At 45.7% G+C, this 20,904-nt stretch overlaps 1 protein-coding gene across 1 annotated transcript in view; it reads left to right on the top strand.

Annotated features, from left to right (window-relative positions):
- The first annotated feature begins 538 nt into the window (after positions 1-538).
- GNAL (G protein subunit alpha L) overlaps positions 539-20,904 on the top strand; it is a 152,179-nt gene continuing 131,813 nt past the window's right edge. The window contains exon 1 of the mRNA XM_060613213.3: positions 539-1,361. Coding sequence (XP_060469196.1) covers positions 995-1,361 — 367 coding nt within the window. The 5' untranslated portion in view covers positions 539-994. The remainder of the gene's footprint in view (positions 1,362-20,904) is intronic.

Here is a 20,904-nt window from a genome sequence, read left to right as displayed (position 1 = left end):
CCTCTGCTCCTCTCTGCCCTATACTGTGGATCAACAAATAGTATACAGAGTGCAATTTCATAACTCATCTTAGCAAATAAAAATAGCATATGACAATTACATGTTCTCCTTTTCAGTGTTTTCTTAAGTGTAGTTGTTAAAAATGATGTCACGGACCTCCTGATTTGGAGATTTTGTCGACACCAAAGCCATAATAGAATTACGGTAAGGACCAAAAGTGTGTAGACATGTCTGCATGCGTGTAAAATGTAAGTGAGCAGAAAAAGGCGAGGCAAGGTGCGGCAATCTCTGCAGGGAATACATCCGGCAGTTCAAGATCTGAAAGCTGGCATCTCCATCCCTTTCTCCGGCTTCCCGTTCTCTTTTACCACTATCCCAGATTTTAAGTGCTGCAATGGCAGCTCTGGGTGGTGACGGCACCACCACCGCCACTGCGGCACTGTCCGCAGCTGCACGCCGGACTCGGGCAACCGTATTTACGGTATCGAAGTCCCGAGCGCGAGGCGGTGCCTGCCGTCTCGGGGGCCGGGCCAAGGCGGCGATATTTACCGTAATCAGAGTGGACCAGGCGGTAGGATTTACGGTGGAACCAGCACGGCTGCAGTACTTACGGTAACGAGGGTCGGCCCTGGCGGCGGTATTTACGGTAACGGGGGGCCGGCCCCGGTGGCGGCTTTTACGGTAACGGGGGACGGCCCGGAAGGCGGTATTTACGGTAACTGGGGCCGGGCTCGTGGAGGCCCGTCGGCGCGGCGGGCTCGCCGCGTTATCAGGTGATCTCCAGCCCGGGCGGCTGCCACCCCCTGCACCCGGCGGAAAATGCAAAATGGCCCTCCGGAACAGTGAGGGGCCGTGGCCCTCGGCCCGTGCCCGCCGCACCCCCAGCCCGCAGCCTGCGGGCGGTAGCGCCGCGCCGGGTGCGGGTGCAGCCCCCTCCCGCCCCTCCGCGGGGGCCCCGGCCTGAGCCCCGAGCGCCCCGCGCCCTCGCGCCCACATGGGTCTGTGCTACAGTCTGCGGCCGCTGCTCTTCGGGGACCCGGAGGACGTCCCCCACGCCGCCTCGGAAGCGCCTGCGGAGGACGCGCGGCCCGGCCCGGTGCCGGCCCCGACCCCGGCCTCGGCCCCGACCCGGCTAGGGGGAGGCGCGGCCCAGACCCCGCTCCCTCGGGGCGCCGGCGAGAGCCCGGCGTGCACGCGGCCCAAAGCCGCCCCGAAGAAGGAGCGGCGACGGCGGCCGGAGCAGCTACGCGCGGAGGAGCGCGAGGCGGAGCGGGAGGCGAGGAAGGTCAGCAGGAACATCGACCGCATGCTCCGCGAGCAGAAGCGCGACCTGCAGCAGACGCACCGGCTCCTGCTGCTGGGTAGGTGTCGTCGGCGCGCGCCCCGCCCCGCCGGGCGCGGGGCCCGGGTCCTTCCGCACCCGGTGGGCTACGGTCGCAGACGTGCGCGGGGCGGGTGGTCGGGCTGAAATCGTCGCTAGGTCGACTTTTACACCGACAGTATTTACATCCGTGATTTGGCCGAGAACACACTGCCGGCCTTAGCTGCCTTCCACACCTTGTGATTTGGGCCATTTGCCCATTTATTACTAATTAATGAGCTTCTCTGGGAATTTTCCCCCCTCAATTGATTTACTTCCCCGGCCTGTGATCCACAGGGATGGCTAACGCGAGCATCTCATTTCCTGCAACGGTGTAGTCACGCTGCACTTTGTTTTAGGAACACAAATGGCAGGAGACTGGAAGGCCTTTTAGCGTGACCGCAAACCTTTATTCCAATCGCAGAATTAGGGCAGAGTTGTCGGTGGGTGTGGCTTGTAGAAGTAACTTCAACAGCTGAAGATGTGGCACTTCTATTTCATTGAGTAATTGCAGCCCTAGTGCTCTCGGAACGTTTGCTTCTCTTTCAGAACCAGCAGCAGAATAGCGTGGCAGGCTCCCCGAGAGCTGTGCGTGGTGCTAACTGCCTGCAAGAAAGCGGGCACCAAGTCACCAGCGTTTTAAAGGAACAAACTACTACACGGTTTGCTAGGATTTTCTCAAAGCTTTAGCTGTAGCAAGCATAGCAGTGCTTCTCCAAGTTAACACCCGGAAAGCATTTTCTATGTACTCTACTGGAGAATAAAAATAAATAAATCCTTTAAAATTTTTAAAAAATCATGAATTCCTGATGCTGCTTGACGCCTTTTAAATGTTAAGGCAAGGGGCGCTTGGGTGGCTCAGTTGGTTAAACCTTGAATCTTGGTGTCAGCTCAAGTCATGATCTCACCCTTTGTGAGTTCAACCCCGCGTTAGAGCAGAGCTTGCTTGGGATTCTCTCTCCCTCCCTCCTTCTCTCTCTCTCTCTCTCTCTCTCTCTCTCTCTCTTTCCTCTGCCCCTCCCCTGCTCGTGTTCTCTCTACCTCTCTCTCTCAAAATAAATAAATAAAATTTTTAAAATAATGTATGTTTATTTAGTTTCTGAGAGAGAGAGACAGAGTACAAGCAAGGGAGGGGCAAAGAGAGAGGGAGACAGAATCCGAAGCAGGCTCCAGGCTCTGAGCAGTCGGCACAGAGCCCCATGGGGGGCTTGAACTCACGAACTGCTAGATCATGACCTGAGCTGAAGTCAGGTGCTTAACCAACTGAGCCACCCAGGCACCCCTAAATAAATAAACTGCTTTAAAAAATAAGTTGTAAGGCAAAAAATGTAATTAATATGTGGGCTTTTGACCCAAATTTTATGAGATAATAAAGAAAAAAAACTGTTTACTTCTGTGCTCTGTTATGCATAGGAAAAGAACCCATTCCATGACTTAAGATACCTGGTTATAAATGAAGGTGGCCTTTTTAACATTTAGAGAACCAATTAAGTCTTCAATTTGAAAGAGCTCACTTACTGCAAGAATGACTAGTTAAAACAACACAGCCCTAGCTGCTGTATCCTGGTGAGATATCTGAATTCTAAAATAAAATGAAATGGGGGGGGGGGTGGTTGGTGAGAGAGAAACAGAGAAGAAAAAACTAAACAAGCAAGCAGGTTACCTGAACAGGGAAAAGGACCACATCAGAAGCAGAGTTCTCATCAACAGTGCTAACTTCTACACTATGACAGAGCAGCGTTTCCAGAGTTCCGAAAATATGGAATTGTAATCTTAGAATTTCATATCTCATTAAACTGTTGTTTGTGTATGAGGGTAAAATAGATTTTCAGAAATGCAAGTGCTTAAAGCATGCTCCCACCCACTTATTTGTCTGGAAGGAAATTGATTTGAAATTGCTCAAGCCAAAATTTGTAAATGCATCAGATTAAGATAACTCAAAAAGGAGAGAATTGTGGTCGCAAGAAATAAGAGAAGAATAAAATAAGGTCTAGGGTTGTGACAATGTAATGTTTTAATGTGATTGTGCAGTTGAACAAATTTTTTAAAAAATAAAAGGGTAGGTGAAGCAGAGCTTGTCTGATATATATAAAAATGAATAAGCTTATGATTCTTTGAAGAGAAACTGGGAGATCTATCTAATGAAGGGGTTGATGTGCGCCAAAGAACTAACTTCTAGTAACACATATTGAATGCCTATCCTCTTTAAAGATATTGTCTCATAGCCTAATGTAACTTGTATATCAACCTCATATTGAAAATGGTGTTGAACCAAACTACTCACCCTTTGGGGGAAAAATACATTGTATCTGTCACCCAAAGATGTCAACATTAAAACATATACTGTTGCATCAGGTTGACATGGTTTATCAGATTTTGTATAGATTTGAGTTAAACTGAGAAAGGTTCTTGGTTTTGTTAGGATTTAGAATGGATTTAGCTAGAAAACTTTGAATCAAAAGCATGTCCTCAAATGTTTGTTTTGCTGCTATTGTGTTGAGTAGCCATTTATCTTGCTTGCAGACCCCATTTACTTATTCCGGAATGTGCATCAGAGAACTCACAGGCTCAGGAAGGACACATGCACTTCAGGGCCCTTCCTTACTCCATGCTCCCTGGTCCAAGGCTGTCCCATCTTCCATGTTGATATCTCCTCGAGGAGACATGCCCACAGTCCTCCATGGGAATAAATGTTTAACTCACTCGTGTCCATATTGAATTCTATTTGCATCTCTTGTTTGGCACTTTGTTACAGTCCACAGGACTTCATGGGTGCTTAGATGCATGCTGATGCCCCCCTGGGTCCGTGCCAATGACCTGGGCTTTGTTTCTTGCACAGGACTTAGCACCCCACATTGTGCTAAGAGCACTAGAGTCTGGGAGCCAATGTGACCCGTGAGGGCTTAACAATAAGAGGGATGTAATTCCATTGTAACCTTTAGATGGAGCATTCTTTCAGGCATGGGGTGGCTGGATTTTAAGAGGGTGCAGCGACGGTGTGGAGATAAGATGGAGGTTCCAGTTAGCAGGCCACAGATCCAGAAGGGATCCTGGAGTCAGAGCTAGAGCAGTGGAGCAGGAAAGGGGAGGGAATGGTCTCGGAGAAGTGGGCATATGTCAGGTGTGTAGGGTGGACCATGGGGAGGAGTTCTCAGAGAACTCTGTTCTCCAGAGCATGAGCTGTATGTGAGTAGGCTTGAACTGCCATAACAAGTACCAAACAACAGCCATTTATTTTCTCACGGTTCTGGAGGCTGGAAGTCCAAGTCTGAGGTCCAGCAGATTTTGTTTCCTTTAGACCTCTCTTCCTGGCTCGCAGATGGCCACCTTCTTGCTGTGTCCTCACATGGCCTTTCTTCTGTACACGTGTACACAGGGGAGATGGAAAAATCAGATTAGAGACCCACGCTATGACCTCATTTAACCTTAAGAACCTCCTTAAATGCCCTGTCTCCAAATATAGGCTCTTTGGGCGTTAGGGCTTCAACTTACGAATGAGAGGTAGGGGGAGGGGCACAATTCAGAAGGAGGTTTCAGAGACAGGCCACGCTCTGACTACAAGGGACAGTTGTGTCCTAGCTTCATCCCACTGCTGCCTTGTGAGAACTCAGGCCCACTGTTGCCAGGTCTTCTGAATTTCCGAAACAAGATGAAAATGCCCATTTTCATCTGACGCCTACTTATTTTTAAGCATTGGCTCAAATTAATAAAACACAACCTATGTGCCTGATGCAGTCCACAGGCCACCAGTTCTTATCTCTGATCTCTATCCCAAGCAACACAGACGTTTCTAGTCTCCAGTGGTAGCGGCCCTGGGTCTACACCGATGAAAACACAGTCGACAAAACTGAAGGTAGGATCAGAATATTTATCCAAACACCTTGAGCAAGGAAAGCTACATTCACCATTGTCCGAGCAGATTTTTCTACCACTGAGCTCATGGGATTATCATATAGTAGATGCCACTGTCTTTTCTTCCACAGCTTTTGTTGACTCTGATGTGAACCTTGTTCACCACATACCTGTTGGGGCAGAGCCGTCATGTACGACCCAGCTACTCATTTGATACTATTCCTTTTCCAGATTGTTACTCAATTTTCCAATTCTCAGTGGTGGGTAGGATTTATGTTTTTTGCTGTATTCAACTGTTTCCTGTTCTGTTTTTGTATGATTGGTACTTCTGTGCCAGGAATACACCTTTCACCAGGGAAGCGATCCCTTTGGGGCATTTGCTGATTTCCCTCTGCACCCGGCTGTTAGTACAAACCAGAATGACCTCAGTCCAAGTGTTCAGTTGCTCCAAGAGGAGGCGCTTGGTATAGTCACAGAAACCTGGAATATTCTCCACTGTAGGGTTTTGATCACTTGTTTTTTTGTTTGTTTGTTTTCAAATAAATGGCTGGGATTTTTTTTTCTTTTTTGTAATAATTTTTGTTCATGTTTATTTATTTTTGAGACAGAGGCAGAGTGTGAGCAGGGGAGGGGCAGAGAGAGAGGGAGACACAGAATCTGAAGCAGGCTCCAGGCTCTGAGCTGTCAGCGCAGAGCCCGACACGGGGCTCGAACCCACAGACTGTGAGATCATGACCTGAGCTGAAGTCGGATGCTTAACCGACTGAGCCACCCAGGCGCCCCTGGGTTATTTTCCCCCCACTTAATTCATGGTAATGCATACAGTGGCCAAGATAGCCATTGAGTTGTGCAGTAGACTTGAGGTTCATGACTGTCTGCGGCACATCCTCGTCAACTCGCTGCCTTCCTTTTGCCCCAGCTTCCCGTAGGAGCGTGGCTCTGAAAGTCAGTAGAAGTCCCAGATAACCTGACTACACCTTCACTTTCCTAAAGTCACAGCAGCGTCACACTTCCTTACAGCCTTGGAAGGGGATGTCATGCCCTTATGGTATTTTAGTCACAACTTCTGTATCATTCTACTGTTTAATTCATTAACTACAGTTTTACAGGCTTGATACTGGCATTGTTTACATGAAGCCAGATTTAATTCCCAGAATTCAAGCTGTTCTTTGACCTGTCAAAACACCGGAAGGTCAGAGCACTCAGCCAAAGCTGCTTTCTTTGACTTGGGTCGTAGTCAGCTCTGGCTGTGATAACACCACAGACAAGGTGGCTTACACCACAGAAATTAATTTCCTCACAGTTTGCAGAGGCTGGAAAGTCCAGGTTCAACATCCAGCAGAATTTGGTGTCTGTGGAAGTCTCCCTTCGTGGCTTGCAGATGGCTGCCTTCTCGAATGTTCTGTCATGGCAAGAGAGGGCACTGGTCTCCCTTCCTCTTATGAGGACACCAACCCTATTGGATTAGGGTGCCACCCTTATGACCGCCTTTAACTTTACTCCTAAAAACCCTGTCTCCAGACAGTCACGCTCAGAAACACAGCTTCAACATATGACTTTTGAGGGGACACCGCTCAGTCCATAACGACTTGCAAACCCATTCATGTTTATACAGATGATTAGTACTGGCTCTGAAACTGGACTCAAGCTAGATGTCAACTACTGTGATTGTGTCACTGGAATATGTAAGTCTTTTTATGAATACTCTCAAAACTTGGGGATATACTTATGATCCACTAAAAGATGCATGGTGTTTAAGAACATGGCATTGGAGTCAGACAGAAATTTTGTTTGAAATCCCAACGTACCCATTTACCAGCTATGCGACCGTAGGTGAGGGCTGCAGTTTCCCTATCAGTAATAATCCTGATGCCACATGCTTACTGACAGGATTAATTGAAATTAGTTGAAAAAAAAAAAGTATGTAAACTTACTTGGCATAGAGCTTAGCACCTGGTGAAGACTCCATAAATTGGCACAATCTCTGAATTCTATATTCAGCGGAACCACTCCTCCCTGTGATACCCATACTCTAAATTGTAAACTAAATAGTAACACGAGATCACACAGTCTAAAAACACTAATCCCATTCCAGATTCACACAACCTCTGGAGCCCAGGATTCCAACCCAGCAGTCTGGCTTCACTGCACCACACTGGTAAACAGCCAGCTGGAGAAGGTTGCAATGGTCCAGTCAAGAGAGGTGAAGAAATGAATGCAGGCCGGTGTAGTAACAACAAAGAGGAAGGGCCAGAGGCGATCGAGATATAGGCAAAGTAGAATCCACCAAATCTGGGGACCGAGGAGGTGGTGGAAAGGAGGGGCGGCGGGCGGGGGGGGGGGGGGGCGGCGAGTCTTGGTGAAATCTTAGATTTCTCTCTCGGGCAATATGGCAATGGCACCCCCCACAATAGGGGACTTAGGAGGAAGAGAGAGGCGGAGTGAAAGAACAATGAGTTGCGCTTGGAATGTGTTGAAGGTGAGTCACCCATGAGAAGCCGGTGGGCATTGTCTGGGAAGCAACAGGCCCTGGGGGAGGGGATGCCACCCCAGGAGAATATTCAGAGTAGGAGAAGGGCCCAGGACAGGGCCCCAGATCAGAAGAGTGTTGCAGAAGGAAAGGTATAAAGAATAACAAAGACATCTGGGAGAAGCCAAGGAGTTTCAGCTGGGAGGTCAAAGATAATTAGGACCAAAAAGGAATCCCCAGCGTTTTCCACTTTATGCAAAGTGGTACAGGAGGCTGGAGACAAGAACGCAGGAACAGTGCAGCTGTCACAGAGCCCATTCTGGGGAGGACAATACAGCAGTGACCCCAACTTTCAACGTGGGCCTTAAGGAAAGGGTTTGGAAGGATCCAAATGAAATTGCAGGATGTGTACAGGTGATTGCCTCCTGCAGGTGAAGAGAAAGACGTGGGGAAAGGAATGATCAGGTGTTTGTGCTCACAAGCGTTCCTGAGAGAGCCCGGGCTCGCCTAGCACTCCCATGAGTCTGCTGTCTTGCATTCAGGTGTGTGGGCCCTGCCCACCCCCACCCCCCCACCCACCCCACCCACCCCCCGCCTCTACCCCAGGTAACTGTTCTCTTGACATTGTCAGACACATTTGCAATCTAGAGTGAAATTCTTCAGTGGCAAGCAGGTTGTTCAGTTCAGTTGAAACCAAAAGATCGAGCAAATTCTCTAGCTAATTCGGTCTATGAAAAGTTTCCAAGTATAAGCATTTTCAAAGGTAAGACCTAACTACGAGGGCCTCAAATCAGCTCATGACTTTCAAAGATAAGCAGGAGCTTGTCAAAACCCCACGACATCAACAAAGCAATTGGAGTAAACAAAGAACCCTGAATGATTGTTCCTTACCCCACAGCACCCAGAATAATTGACTTCATGTCTACATTTATTAATATTCAGTTATTTTTTTGGTTGGTTTCAAGCCAAAACAAACTCTTTAAACTGAAAAAAAGAGAAGAGAATCAGACTGTCAGCTGAAGCAGTGGTTCTAATTCTATTTAGGGACAGTGAAAACTGCCTAGTGTTTTAAAATTTCCTTACTAGGGATGAATAGACAGAGCACAGAGGAATTTTAAAGCAGCTAAACTACTCTGTATGATGCTGTAATGATGGATACAGGTCATTATCCATTTGTCCAATGGATACAACACCAAGGATAAGCCCTAATATAAACTATGGACTTCAGCGGATAAAGACGCATCAGTGTTGGGTCATCAGCTGTAACAAACAAACCACCCTGTTGATCTAGGAATGTCAGTGATAGGGGAAGGCTGCGGGGAAGGCGGGCAGGGGGATATGGGAAGTCTCTATACTCTCCAATTTTGCTGTGAATCTAAAACTACTCTAAAATTAGATCTTTTTTAAAAAATTCCCTTAATAGAAAAGGAGAAAAATTCTTATCCCTGAATTAGGATCCCAAGAGGAAGAGCCCAGGACCACAAGCATCAGGCCCTCCTCTTAAAAAGCCCAAAAAGTTGACCAAAGCAGGAGAGATCGTGTCTCATTACCAAAAGCTATGGCTTATGAATAAAAAAGCACCACTTGAATACATTTCCTCCTGCAGTACAAGGGGGTAAATTATTGGCAACCAAGAAGGCTTTTAGAATGCAATCCAGCCCCTCCGCAGTGTGGGGAGTAGCATGCCACGCCCTAGACCTCCAGGCGGCCTCGCATCTGCTCTGTAGGGCTGCCCGATCTCTGTGTCCTAGTCAAGAGCAGTCACAGCATCATTATGCTGCTGCTGTCAAAAGGGGTCATACCCAGTGTCACTGAAGACAGGATGTTGGGGGCGCCTCCCATCAAGCCTTCACTTGCTGTTGTGAGGGCAGTGAAGATGCAAAGCTGTCCCAGGGTAAGTGTGGGCCGCGTGCCCAGCACAGCTGCAGCCGGATGGTGGGTAAGGACGTGTGAAAGCAGCCCACTGGGTCACCTTCTCTTTAATCCTAACAGAAGAGACAGACCTAGGGGAGGCCCGCATCCCTATACCTTATATTAGGGCTCACTCGGTGTATTTTTCTGCAGCAGAAAAGTGAGTTTTCTCTCCCAGGAAGTCAGATACGCCCTAAAAGTCGTCCAGGACGAACTCAGCCAGAGGACATTCGGCGTGAGAGGAAAACAAGGAGCAATTGTATCGATACCCTGAGCCACGAGGGAAAAGGGTGCTTTATCCATTGAATCACTTCTACTGCTCACTTACCACACACATTTCTTTGAGAGCCTACTGTGTGGCAGTTGCTCCTCTGGGTAATATCACGGAGATTCCAAGGGGCAGAGGATACAGTCTCCACCCAGAAGATACTCACAGTGTGGTCAAAGAAAAAGGGCATGAGCCTACAAAAGAAATAGCAATGTAAGCGTGCGCGTGCTATGTGCTGAATGGCAACAGCATGGGTGAATAACACCAGTAGTAGGGGTCACACAGAAATCTAACAGTGTGATAGGCTTCCCCCTTCCTTAGGATGCATTCTTAGCAGGGGAGCACAAGGAAGGCAGGAACTTAATTGCTTGGAGGAATTTTGGCATTTGCACATAAATGTGTATAATGCTGTTACAGATCCTGAAAGCAGACCACCAGCAGAAGCATCCTGAAACCCGCTGGGAGTTTACACCTGGCAGCCCGGTTTCCGGTTTCCCTATTCATCGTAGAGCCACAGAAAGAACCCAGAGGTGCTCAGGAGGTAGCGGAGACCTGGGATGCTTACCAAATAGGACGGATGGTTTGAGAACATGAAGAAAGTTTGAAAGGCAGTATAAATGCAGTGTGAAGTGAGAGGGAGATGGCTCCTTTTACCCCCAACCATCAAAGTGCTTCATAAATCAATACTAGAAGCTGCATCTTGAATTACACCATCGTGGGAGACTGACTGTAAAGAGGCATGAAGAAAACAAAAGTTTATCTTTTTTTTTTTTTTTTTTTTTTTTTTTATGAAGAAACATATTCATTGTGAAGTTCAGGGCTGTTATTTGACCCTCAAAAACGGTCCACATTTAAGCAGTGGACACTGTTTATTTACTACTGTCATAAGGACACCCTTCTTTTTTAATGTTTTTAATGCTTATTTATTTTTGAGAGAGAGAGAGCACGAGCGGGGGAGGGCCAGAGAGAGAGAGGGAGACACAGAATCCGAAACAGGCTCCAAGCTCTGAGCTGTCAGCACAGAGCCCGATACAGGGCTCGAACTGATGAACCAGGAGATCGTGACCTGAGCCAAAGTTGAGAGCTTAACTGACTGAGCCACCCAGATGCCCCAAGGACAACAGTTTTTAAGTTTTGATGAAAGTGGTTTTAAAACGTGCGCAGGTGAGGGGAATAGCTTACCCAGGATCCAGGCACTGGCAATTCTTCCCCCTGCCCCTGCACAGTGGTGGGTAAGGAGTTTTTGATGGTATAATTCTAATTAACTGTTGTTTTATAGTTTGAAAGAAAATAACTGTAAAAATAAATGCCAAGCCATAATGTGAAACCTTTAACTTCATTGCAGAGAAGCAGTTGTGTTTTGCAGGAGCTTTTAGAAACATCTAGAGAGTATAATTTGGCATCTCCATGCATGCTCCAGCTGGGAGGCCAAGACCTAAATTTCTGATTCTTCTTTCCCCACAAGTAGCTTCTCAGTAAGAGGCATCAGGTCGAGTCAGAATCATGAGGCACACATGCACTGAGACCCAGATTGTATTTCTTTCTCAGGGGAAAGACAATCAGAGGTAGGCCAGCTACCAAGATCTATGTAGACACAAAAGTCACCATTCTGAATGAGCAGAGCAAGACTCGGAAAGTGGATTAGGGCCCACAGCATGAAGCAGGACAGAATAAGAAGGTGGGTGCTAATCCCTGGGAGTGCTTGGGCCTCACCCTACCTGAGCCCCCAAGGGTTGGTCGGCCTTAGAGACCACGTAGACAAACCATAAGGCCACAGCTCCCTGAGGAGGAAACCTAGAACAAGGCCAAAGCCAGCATATCCCAGAGGAGTGTAGGTTCCAAATCAATCAGCTCTTTGACCTTATTTGTTTGAGTCACTTGTGTGCTCAGAAGGAGGTCAGTGCTATATGATGGGCCACTCCTTCATTATTTCGATCACAGTCAATGGTACCTGCGACCTGCCAGGTCTGCCAAGGGCTGGCATACGAGGTCATCCTCAGAAACTCATGGCTTTGTGCAGGAGACAAGGATATAAAGCACCCGAATGACACAGCATAACCCAGTACCCATGATGCACTGAGGACAGAGGCACGAGGCCGTACAAAGGAGCTTCTGGGCAGAGGTCACCCAAGTCCGACCTCCAAAGAGCTTTCTCACTGAAAAATGAAAATACCCTTGTTGAATATTTCCGTTTATAAAGTTAAGGGATTTGCTTTCTATTTTGAGGGGTTTGTTGGAATAGAGTATATTAAGGTTCCACTTAGAACAAACAAAAAGTAAAAAAAATCACACGTTTTCCAGAGGTGCATTAAAACTCTGGGTCCACTGCAAAGTTCAAAGTCCAGTTCAGATACATTGTAATTGACATATGTAACATTCTTGGGACATGAGGGAGTAACCCTCTCTTTTTGGTTATTACAGGTTTTCGTTGTACTAAGAAACCCAATGTGCTAAAGAAAACCAATCAGATGCCATGAGAGGAAGACAGCCATTTAATACATTTCTTTCCTTCCTGGGCCAGTAATGGACAATTACATAATTCTTTATCTCTGAAATTATTTTAACTGGTACTTCATTGTAGAATTATTTTTTAATGGAACAGCATGCTGAACATCAACTATTTATATATGCTGCATAGAAATAAAAAGCAGCCAGAGAGGAAGTTGGTCTGATATACTTTGCTGTGCCTAATGGAGAATGTTTCTTTAATATTCAGATCCACTTTCCTCTTCTGGTCTAATGGTATTTTCTTAGAAGAAACCGCTCCCATTTGGGCTTGGACACAATAATGAGCTCATAACAGGGTGCAGGGGGACAGGGTCAATGGTCTCGCACGGGCGCAGACGCAGGAGCTGTGTGGCCCTGTGGATGGAGGGAGAGGAGGGATCTGGTGTCAGTGAGTCACCAAAGTAGACACAGGGAGGCGTGCTTCCCCAGATACTGCCCCATCCCAAGGAAGGCCTTTTATTTCTGCCTCAGCTCTCCCTTGACGTAAATTCCTATAGGTTATCCTATGTGTAAATAGTCCCTGATTTAAATCAAGCATAGCTGAATGTTCACTTAGGAATATAGATGATGGGTTTCAAAATCCTGTTATTCAAACCAAAATGGAAAAAAAAAAAAAAAAAAGCAAGCCATTCTTCAAAAGAACCTGAACACCATGGATCACTGTGGGTCACACGGTGGGTCACAGCCTGGATCACGCAGTGTATTGGGAGTTACTCTTTTTTTTTTTTTTTTTTTTTTGACTATTGTAGGTTTTCGCTGTGCAAAGAAATTCAGTGTTTTGAGGAGAACCAGTTAGACACCACAGGGGAAGACAGCTTGGAGTTCTGCCAAAACTCTTGGCATAGCCCCTCGGTAGGGGCCCAGGAAGTACTAAGGGCCCAGGCTCTCAGGGCAGAGGGTGGGAGCAGTGAGGACAGGGCTAGGGACAACCAATGACCAATGAGCTGTGAAGACATGTTCCCCCACATGAATATGCACCTGCTCCTGTTAATACACAGGTGCAGAGGGACAGCTCCAGCTGCCTGATCCGCTCACTAGCTCCCTCCCCGGCCCCCAGAACCCACCAAGTGGCCCGCGCTAGGGTCTTTGGGCTCCACTCCTCCATTTTTGCCTCTCTTCCCCTTTCTTGATTATCAGTATTTGCTTTCATTTTCTCCGTACAGCACCTTGCTCTTAAGTGGGGCATTTTAGTCATTCCTGTTGCGTTATTAAATGAAGATTAAGTCCATTACCAAGGATAACATTTTATTACTAGAGAATTATAATTCAATGGGAGGCCAAGGGATGGTACGAGATCATTTGTAATTTTTTCCGTAGAGTTTCCAGTCCAATTGGAAATGCCTGGTCTCCCTCCCTGGTCCACATTTACCCCTTGGCCCTCCCCAGCCAGCGTGGGCTCTGTTACTCAGTTTCCCCTCCAAAAGGAGGGGAGGACTCAGCCGCACCCAGTCAGGGCTCCAAAGGAGCACAGCTACAGGGTCAACAGACTTTTGCACGGCTGGTATTAACTAGCCGCCTTTTAGAGACTCCATTCCCTGTGTCTTCACTGAATAGTCTGTTTCCTGCATCTCCCCCTGCAACCCACCCCCCAGGCAGGGGTGACAGAAGCGGGGAGGGAAGGACCCCCATCCCAGGTTGCTGGGAGCATCCTCTCTGAAGTTCCCAGCCATGGACACCATGGAACCCAGACTGAACACCGCTTCTTGAGAGACGCTGCTATACTGCAGTCCTTCACGCTAACCAACAACAATTTTATCACCCCAAACCATCCACAAGCACTGTGTACCCAGAACTCAGCTGCTTCTGTGAACCCACTGTGGAACTTCATGGTGACCACCCAAATGAGCACAAGCAGAGGCTGTTCGTTCAGAGCCTGTGACAGCGGGAGAGTCAGCCACCGTCGCTGCACCTGGCAGGCTCAGAGACAGAGGCAGAGGAGCCAGAAAGCTTTTCAGTGGAAAAAAGGAAAGGCCTCAGGTGGAATTCCCAGCAGAGGCTGCTGGTGAGGGGAGGCTGCAGGTGGGCTAACTAGAAAAAGGGCATCCCATCTGATTGGTTAGGAGTACCTATTTGCCATTCTCCAGGTGGTCCTAAGTTGGAGGTTGGGGACAAAAATTAAGGAAGCTGTCAGTTATTAATCAAGTCCTGGCCACTTGGGACCATTTGTTACAGGGTTATTGTCTGCCTTCTGGAACAAGTTGCTTGAGATAAGGGTTTCACTTCCAGGGCTGGTTAGTGCAGAGAGTGGGTTGGCCTCCTGGGCTGGGTGCTGTGGGTCGGAGTTGGATCTTTACATATGGCAGAACCATTGTCTATATTTTCTGTCTTCTGCATGCACATATCCATAAAGAAAGCAGCTGTGTGAACTAACAGAGAGCCCCTGCCGTGTAGGCCCTGGGAGGTACTCAGCACCTCTGAGCTTCCTTTCCTTCAGTATAACATCAAGATGAGAGTACTTTCCAGAAGGATCATTGTGAAAATTCAAGACACAGAGTACGCCGAAGGCACTTTCCTGCCCCCTGTTCCTGTCGTCCCTTAATTCATACCATGACTTAAGGGCAAGGTCTTACGTGTTCCCTTCCCCAGGAATGTCTGCACCTTACAGGGGACAAAGCCCAAGTTTTATCTAAATAAAGGAACATCCCAGAATCAGGATTTTCTAAGGCCACCCCCAGTGCCAGCAACTAAACAGAATTGCAAAAATAAGTGACACTAGGATTTTAGCTCTTCCCACCCTTTCTATAACCACTTCTCTTTCCGGGGACCTGCCCACTAGGCACCTCTGCTGTGCCTCATCATTGCCGCCACCTAAATGACATCTGATGAGCACAGGGATTGCTGAATGAGCACTGGGTTGCAATTTTAAATAACTTGTTCAGGAAGCTTTCACTGAGAAGATGGATATTTGCACCAAGCCCTGAAGGAGATAAAAGATAGGAGCAGGTAACTTTATGGAGAAGAGCATCTCAGGATATGGAGAGGCGAGTACAAAGGCCCTGAGGTTTGCATGAGCCTAGCGTGGTCAAGGAAGAAGCCCAGCCGGTGGCCAACCACGTAGGAACATACAAGACACTAAAAAGATCTTGGATTTTACTCTGGCTATTGTAATAAATCAAATAGCCAGTGGAAGCCTGGAACGGGGTGGTAGCAATGGAGTGATGAGAAGTGGTCAGTTTCTAGACAGATTTTGAAAGCAGATTAACAGTTGCTGATGAATTGGACATGAGTGAGAGAGAAGGCGAGGACTCGAGGATTATGGTTATAGTTGGGGTGGGTCAGGGGGAGGCCAGGATTATCGTTATAGCTGGTGGGGCGGGTGGGGAGGGAAAGCAGAGCTACGACTTATTGTCTCTGTGTGTGCTTTAAATTCTCAAAACAGAACATTATAACCAAATATGTGAGGCTGTTATATCTGAATTGTATGATTATGGGATAAAAGTATTCTAACAGTTTAAAATAAGACACCCGGGCCACTATTAAGAAGAAACAGCCTCGGGGCGCCTGGGTGGCTCAGTTGGTTAAGCATCTAACTCTTGGTTTCAGCTCAGGTCATGATCTCACAGGTGCAAAGCCCTTGTTTCCAGCACATAAAAAGGAATCCTACAGACTGACATAAAAAGATGCCCAATTAAAACAGGCAAAAGATCTGAAGCAGACATTTCACGAAAAATGATGCATGAAGAATCAGTAAGCTGCCAACATCATTGGTCATCAAGGAAATGCAAATTAAAATCATGGAGATAGCAGTCCACACACCCAAGAATGGCTTAAAATCCAGCAATACCAGATGTTGATCAGCATGCAGAATAGGGGTCAGCAAACTCTCTCTAAGGGGCAGATGGTAAATATGTTTTGCAAGCCATAGAATCTCTGTGGCAGCTACACAGTGCTGCGTTGTACCAAGAAAGGAGCCACAGACCACACAGAAACACATGAGTGTTGTTGTGTGCCAATAAAACTTTATTTATAAATACTTAAATTTGAATTTCATAGAATTGTAAAGTGTTGTGAAGTATTATTCTTCCGATTTTTTTTCCTCAGCCATTTAAACTTTTCTTAGCTCATGGATTATATACAAACAGATGGCAAACGGAAGTTTGCTGAGCCCTTATCTAGAGCCTAAAGTCTCACTCTTTGTTGGTGGTACAAGTAAAGTTGTACAATTACTTCAAAGAATTATTGGATTTCTGTTGTTGTTGTTGTTGTTGTTGGGTTTTTTTTGCGAAGTTAAACATATACCTATCCTAAGACTCAGTGATACCACTCCTAGGAATTTACCCAAGAAAAATGAAAACATGTGTTTGCACAAAGATTTGTACGTGGGGTGCCTGGGTGGCTCAGTTGGTGAAGTGTGGACTCTTGATCTCAGCTCAGGTCGTGATCCCAGCCTCGTGGCATCGAGCCCCACATCAGGCTCTGCACTGGGCATGGAGCCTGCTTGAGATTCTCTCTCTCTCTCCCTCTGCTCTCTCTCCTGCTTGTGCTCTCTCTCTTTCTCTCTAAAAATAAATAAAATGAAAAACAGTCTTTAAAAACATAAAAATTAAAAATTAAAAAAAGATCTATACAGAATGTTTATATCAACTTTATTCGAGATAGCCAAAAACAGGAAACAACCCAAATTTTATCAACAGGAGAATGAATAAACAAATTATGTATCTTCATGCAATGAAATATTCAACAATAAAAATTACTAATGGAAAACAAACAACATTGATGAATTTTTAAAATATGTACAGAGGGTGGGAATGCAAGCTGGTGCAGCCACTCTGGAAAACAGTATGGAGGGTCCTCCAAAAACTAAAAATAGGACTACCCTATGACCCAGCAATTGCAGTGCTAGGCATTTATCCACGGGATACAGGTGTGCTGTTTCAAAGGAGCACATGCACCCCCATGTTTATAGCAGTACTAGCAACAATAGCCAAAGTATGGAAAGAGCCCAATGTCCATCGATGGATGAATGGATAAAGAAGATGTGGGATATATATACAACGGAGTATTACTCGGCAATCAAAAAGAATGAAATCTGCCATTTGCAACTATGTGGATGGAACTGGAGGGTATTATGCTAAGTGAAATTAGTCAGAGAAAGACACAAATCATATGACTTCACTCATATGAGGACTTTAAGAGACAAAACAGATGAACATAAGGGAAGGGAAACAAAAATAATATAAAACCAGGGAGGGAGAAAAAACATAAGAGACTCATAAATATGGAGAACAAACAGAGGGTTGCTGGAGGGGTTGTGGGAGGGGGGGATGGGCTAAATGGGTAAGGGGCACTAAGGAATCTACTTCTGAAATCATTGTTGCACTATATGCTAACTAATTTAGATGTAAATTAAAAATTAATTAATTAAATTAAAAAATTTTTTAAATATATGTACAGAGGGGCACCTGGGTGGCTCAATCTGTTGATCATGCCCCACTCTTGACTTCAGCTCAGGTCATGATCTCATGGTTGGTGAATTTGAGCCACCATCAAGGTGAGCTGACATCAAGGAGCCTGTTTGGGATACTTTCTCTCCCCTCTCTCTTTCTGCCTCTACCCTGCTCACACTCTCTCTCTCTCAAAATAAATAAATAAACTTAAAAAATTTTTTTAAATATGTACACAGCCCCACACTGGGTTCTGTGCTTGGGATTCTCTCTTCCTCTCTCTCTACCCTCCCCCAAAATAAATAAGCTTAAAACAAATTAATAGGGTGCCTGGGTGGCTCAATCGGTTGAGCGTCCAACTTCGGTTCGGGTCATGATCTCGTGGTTTGTGGGTTCATGTCCCACATTGGGCTCTCTGCTGTTAGCGTGGAGCCCACTTCAGATCCTCTGTCTCCCTCTCTCTCTGCCCCTCCCCTGCTTCTTCGCACTCTTTCTCTCTCTCTCTCTCTCTCAAAGATAATAAATAAACATTTAAAACAAAATAAAATAAAATAGGGGCGCCTGGGTGGCTCAGTCGGTTAAGCATCCAATGTCAGTTCAGGTCATGATCTCATAGTTCATGAGTTCAAGCCCCATGTTGGGCTCTGTGGTGACAGCTCAGAGCCTGGAGATTGCTTTGGATTCTGTTTCCCTCTCTCTCTCTGCCCAACCCCCCCCCCCACTCCTGCTCTGTCTCTCAAAAGTGAATAAATGTTAAAAATAAATAAAAATAAAATATTATGCACATATATAAAAAGTGTGCTGAAATAAAAGAGTGTCTACTTAGGATTCTATTTATATTTAATTCAACAACAAGTGAAACTAATCTATGATGATAGAAATCACAATAGTAGTTTTGGGGGGCAGATTTCTGGAAACAGTCATGAGGCACCTTTCTGGGGTCATGGAAATATTCTATATGTTGATCAAAGTGGTAATTCTACAGGTGTAAATATGTGTCAAAAGTTATCACACTATACACTTAAGATCTGTGTATTTCACTGTAGGTAAATTTTGCTTTTTTTAAATGAAGTCCTTAAAAGTGGTGCCTGCATGTATTGGTAAAAAGGTAGTAAATGTTTGCTATTTTAAAAAGGATTTTTTAAAGGATACATTAAAGTTCAACAAAGACGATTCTAACTGTATAATGAGATCATAAATTATGGCTTGCTGCATCATACCTGAATTTAATATGTTTAATGCAGAAAAAAGATCTCCACCTCTGGCTGGAATGAGTTCTAATGATCCCAAAGATTAAACACCAGACTCTGAAGTGGGACTTTGGTATGTGGGAGGGGGCGAGCGTGGTGTAGCTAATCTCTCTGTCGTGTACTCAGGATTGAAAGAGGAGTTTTGTGTTCAAACTAACTGCCTATTTGGACACTTTCGGAGCTCCTACATGATGCCAGCCATCGTGGCACCATAAACTACTTTGTTATCGGACCCCCTACTGCTTTACTCCTTTTATGCTCTGTTCCCCTCTGTCTTCGCTCTACATCAGGACCCCTAATTGAAGCCTGATAAGAAGCCATTCATTGGGCCAACTGTGTGAAGAAATTGCACATTGCTTGTTTTAATCCAGACCCTTTCTATCGTAGTGACAGAATTCCAACTCAAACGTGTAAGTTACAGGGAGAGGAGTAGCGTGGAACCAGGAAGTCCACATGTCCTGACGGCATTGTCATCCACACTCCGTCACTTCCAGGGCTCCATTCTGCCTGTTCTGGCCACTATTTCAGATATGCTACCAGTGATTCCAACATCACAGTCTTTTTTTTTTTTAACGTTTATTTATTTTTGAGAGAGAGAAAGAGACAGAGCGTGAACAAGGTAGGGACAGGGAGAGAGGGAGACAGCACAGAGGCTGACACGGGGCTCAAACCCACGAACTATGAGATCATGACCTGAGCCGAAGTCGGGCACTTAACCACTCAGCCACCAGGGCTCCCTCCAACATCACAGTCTTAAGAGCCCAGTGGAAAGAGGCGGAACAATTATGAACTGGACAATTCAACTGAGAGTTTAGAATTGTTTCTAACTGGCATTTGTTCTCCCAAACCGCAGGATTGCTTTTTTTGAAAAGCCTGAAGTATAGTTAACATACAACATATTACACTACTTGCAGCTGTACAGCAGAGTGAGTCGACATTTATATGCATTAGGAAGGGTGCCTGGGTGGCTCAGTCAGTTAAACATGCAACTTAGGCTAAGGTCATTATCTCACAGTTGGTGGGTTCAAGCCCCACATTGGGCTCTGCTTGACAGCTCAGATCCTGGAGCCTGCTTCGGATTCTGTGCCTCATTCTCTCTCTGTCCCTTCCCCACTTGTGCTCTGTCTCTGTCTTTCAACAATAAATAAATGTAAAAAAAAAAAATTTATATGCATTATGAAATGATCACTACACTAAGTCTAGTTACCATCTGTCACCATACAAGTTACTTTTTAAGATAAATTCATTTAGTATTTTCTAAAATTATTTCTGACCTTAATTTCACCACAAATCTTTGGTAAGAGACCTTGATTTCTTCATATTTTTATTTCCTTATAGCGATGGAATGAACAGAAACAGATATTTGCTACATCACTGTAAGGAAAGAAAAATGTTCCTGGATTCTGTCTTAGTGAGTTTTATGATACCAATCAATATTGCAAGCTGAAAACACGCATTTTGAAGGCAAATTGTTTCCTTGGGAGCCTACTGAGGAAAAGCTGCTTCCTCTCGTGGGAGAAATCACAAATCATCACTTACAGTTCCGAGAGTTTAAACACATTGGTGCGGGTGGACCATTTAGTAGATAATCATTGAGAGATGTCAGAACCTTTGGGGAGGGGGCGCGGGGAGACCTCTAGTATCATAGTTTTGATTTGTTATTTGGTCTTTGTACAATTTAATATTTGGCAGCAAAGAAGATATGTAAGCCGTTTTTCTAAAATCCTGGGAATGACATTCAGAATGTGATGTATTGCATCATCTAACACAGAGAAATGGAAATTTTTTTTTCCTGAGAGGTTAGAAAAAAACAATCTTTCCCGCCTAAAGCGGGCTTGTTTTAAGGCTCTTAATGACCCAACTATGCTGTTTTCCACCCCCCACCCCTGTTTTGTTTTGCT

This window comes from Panthera onca, chromosome D3 (assembly GCF_046562875.1).
Source record: "Panthera onca isolate mPanOnc1 chromosome D3, mPanOnc1 haplotype 2, whole genome shotgun sequence".
NCBI classification, from domain to species: domain Eukaryota; kingdom Metazoa; phylum Chordata; class Mammalia; order Carnivora; family Felidae; genus Panthera; species Panthera onca.
This window is presented reverse-complemented; position numbering and strand designations above follow the sequence as displayed.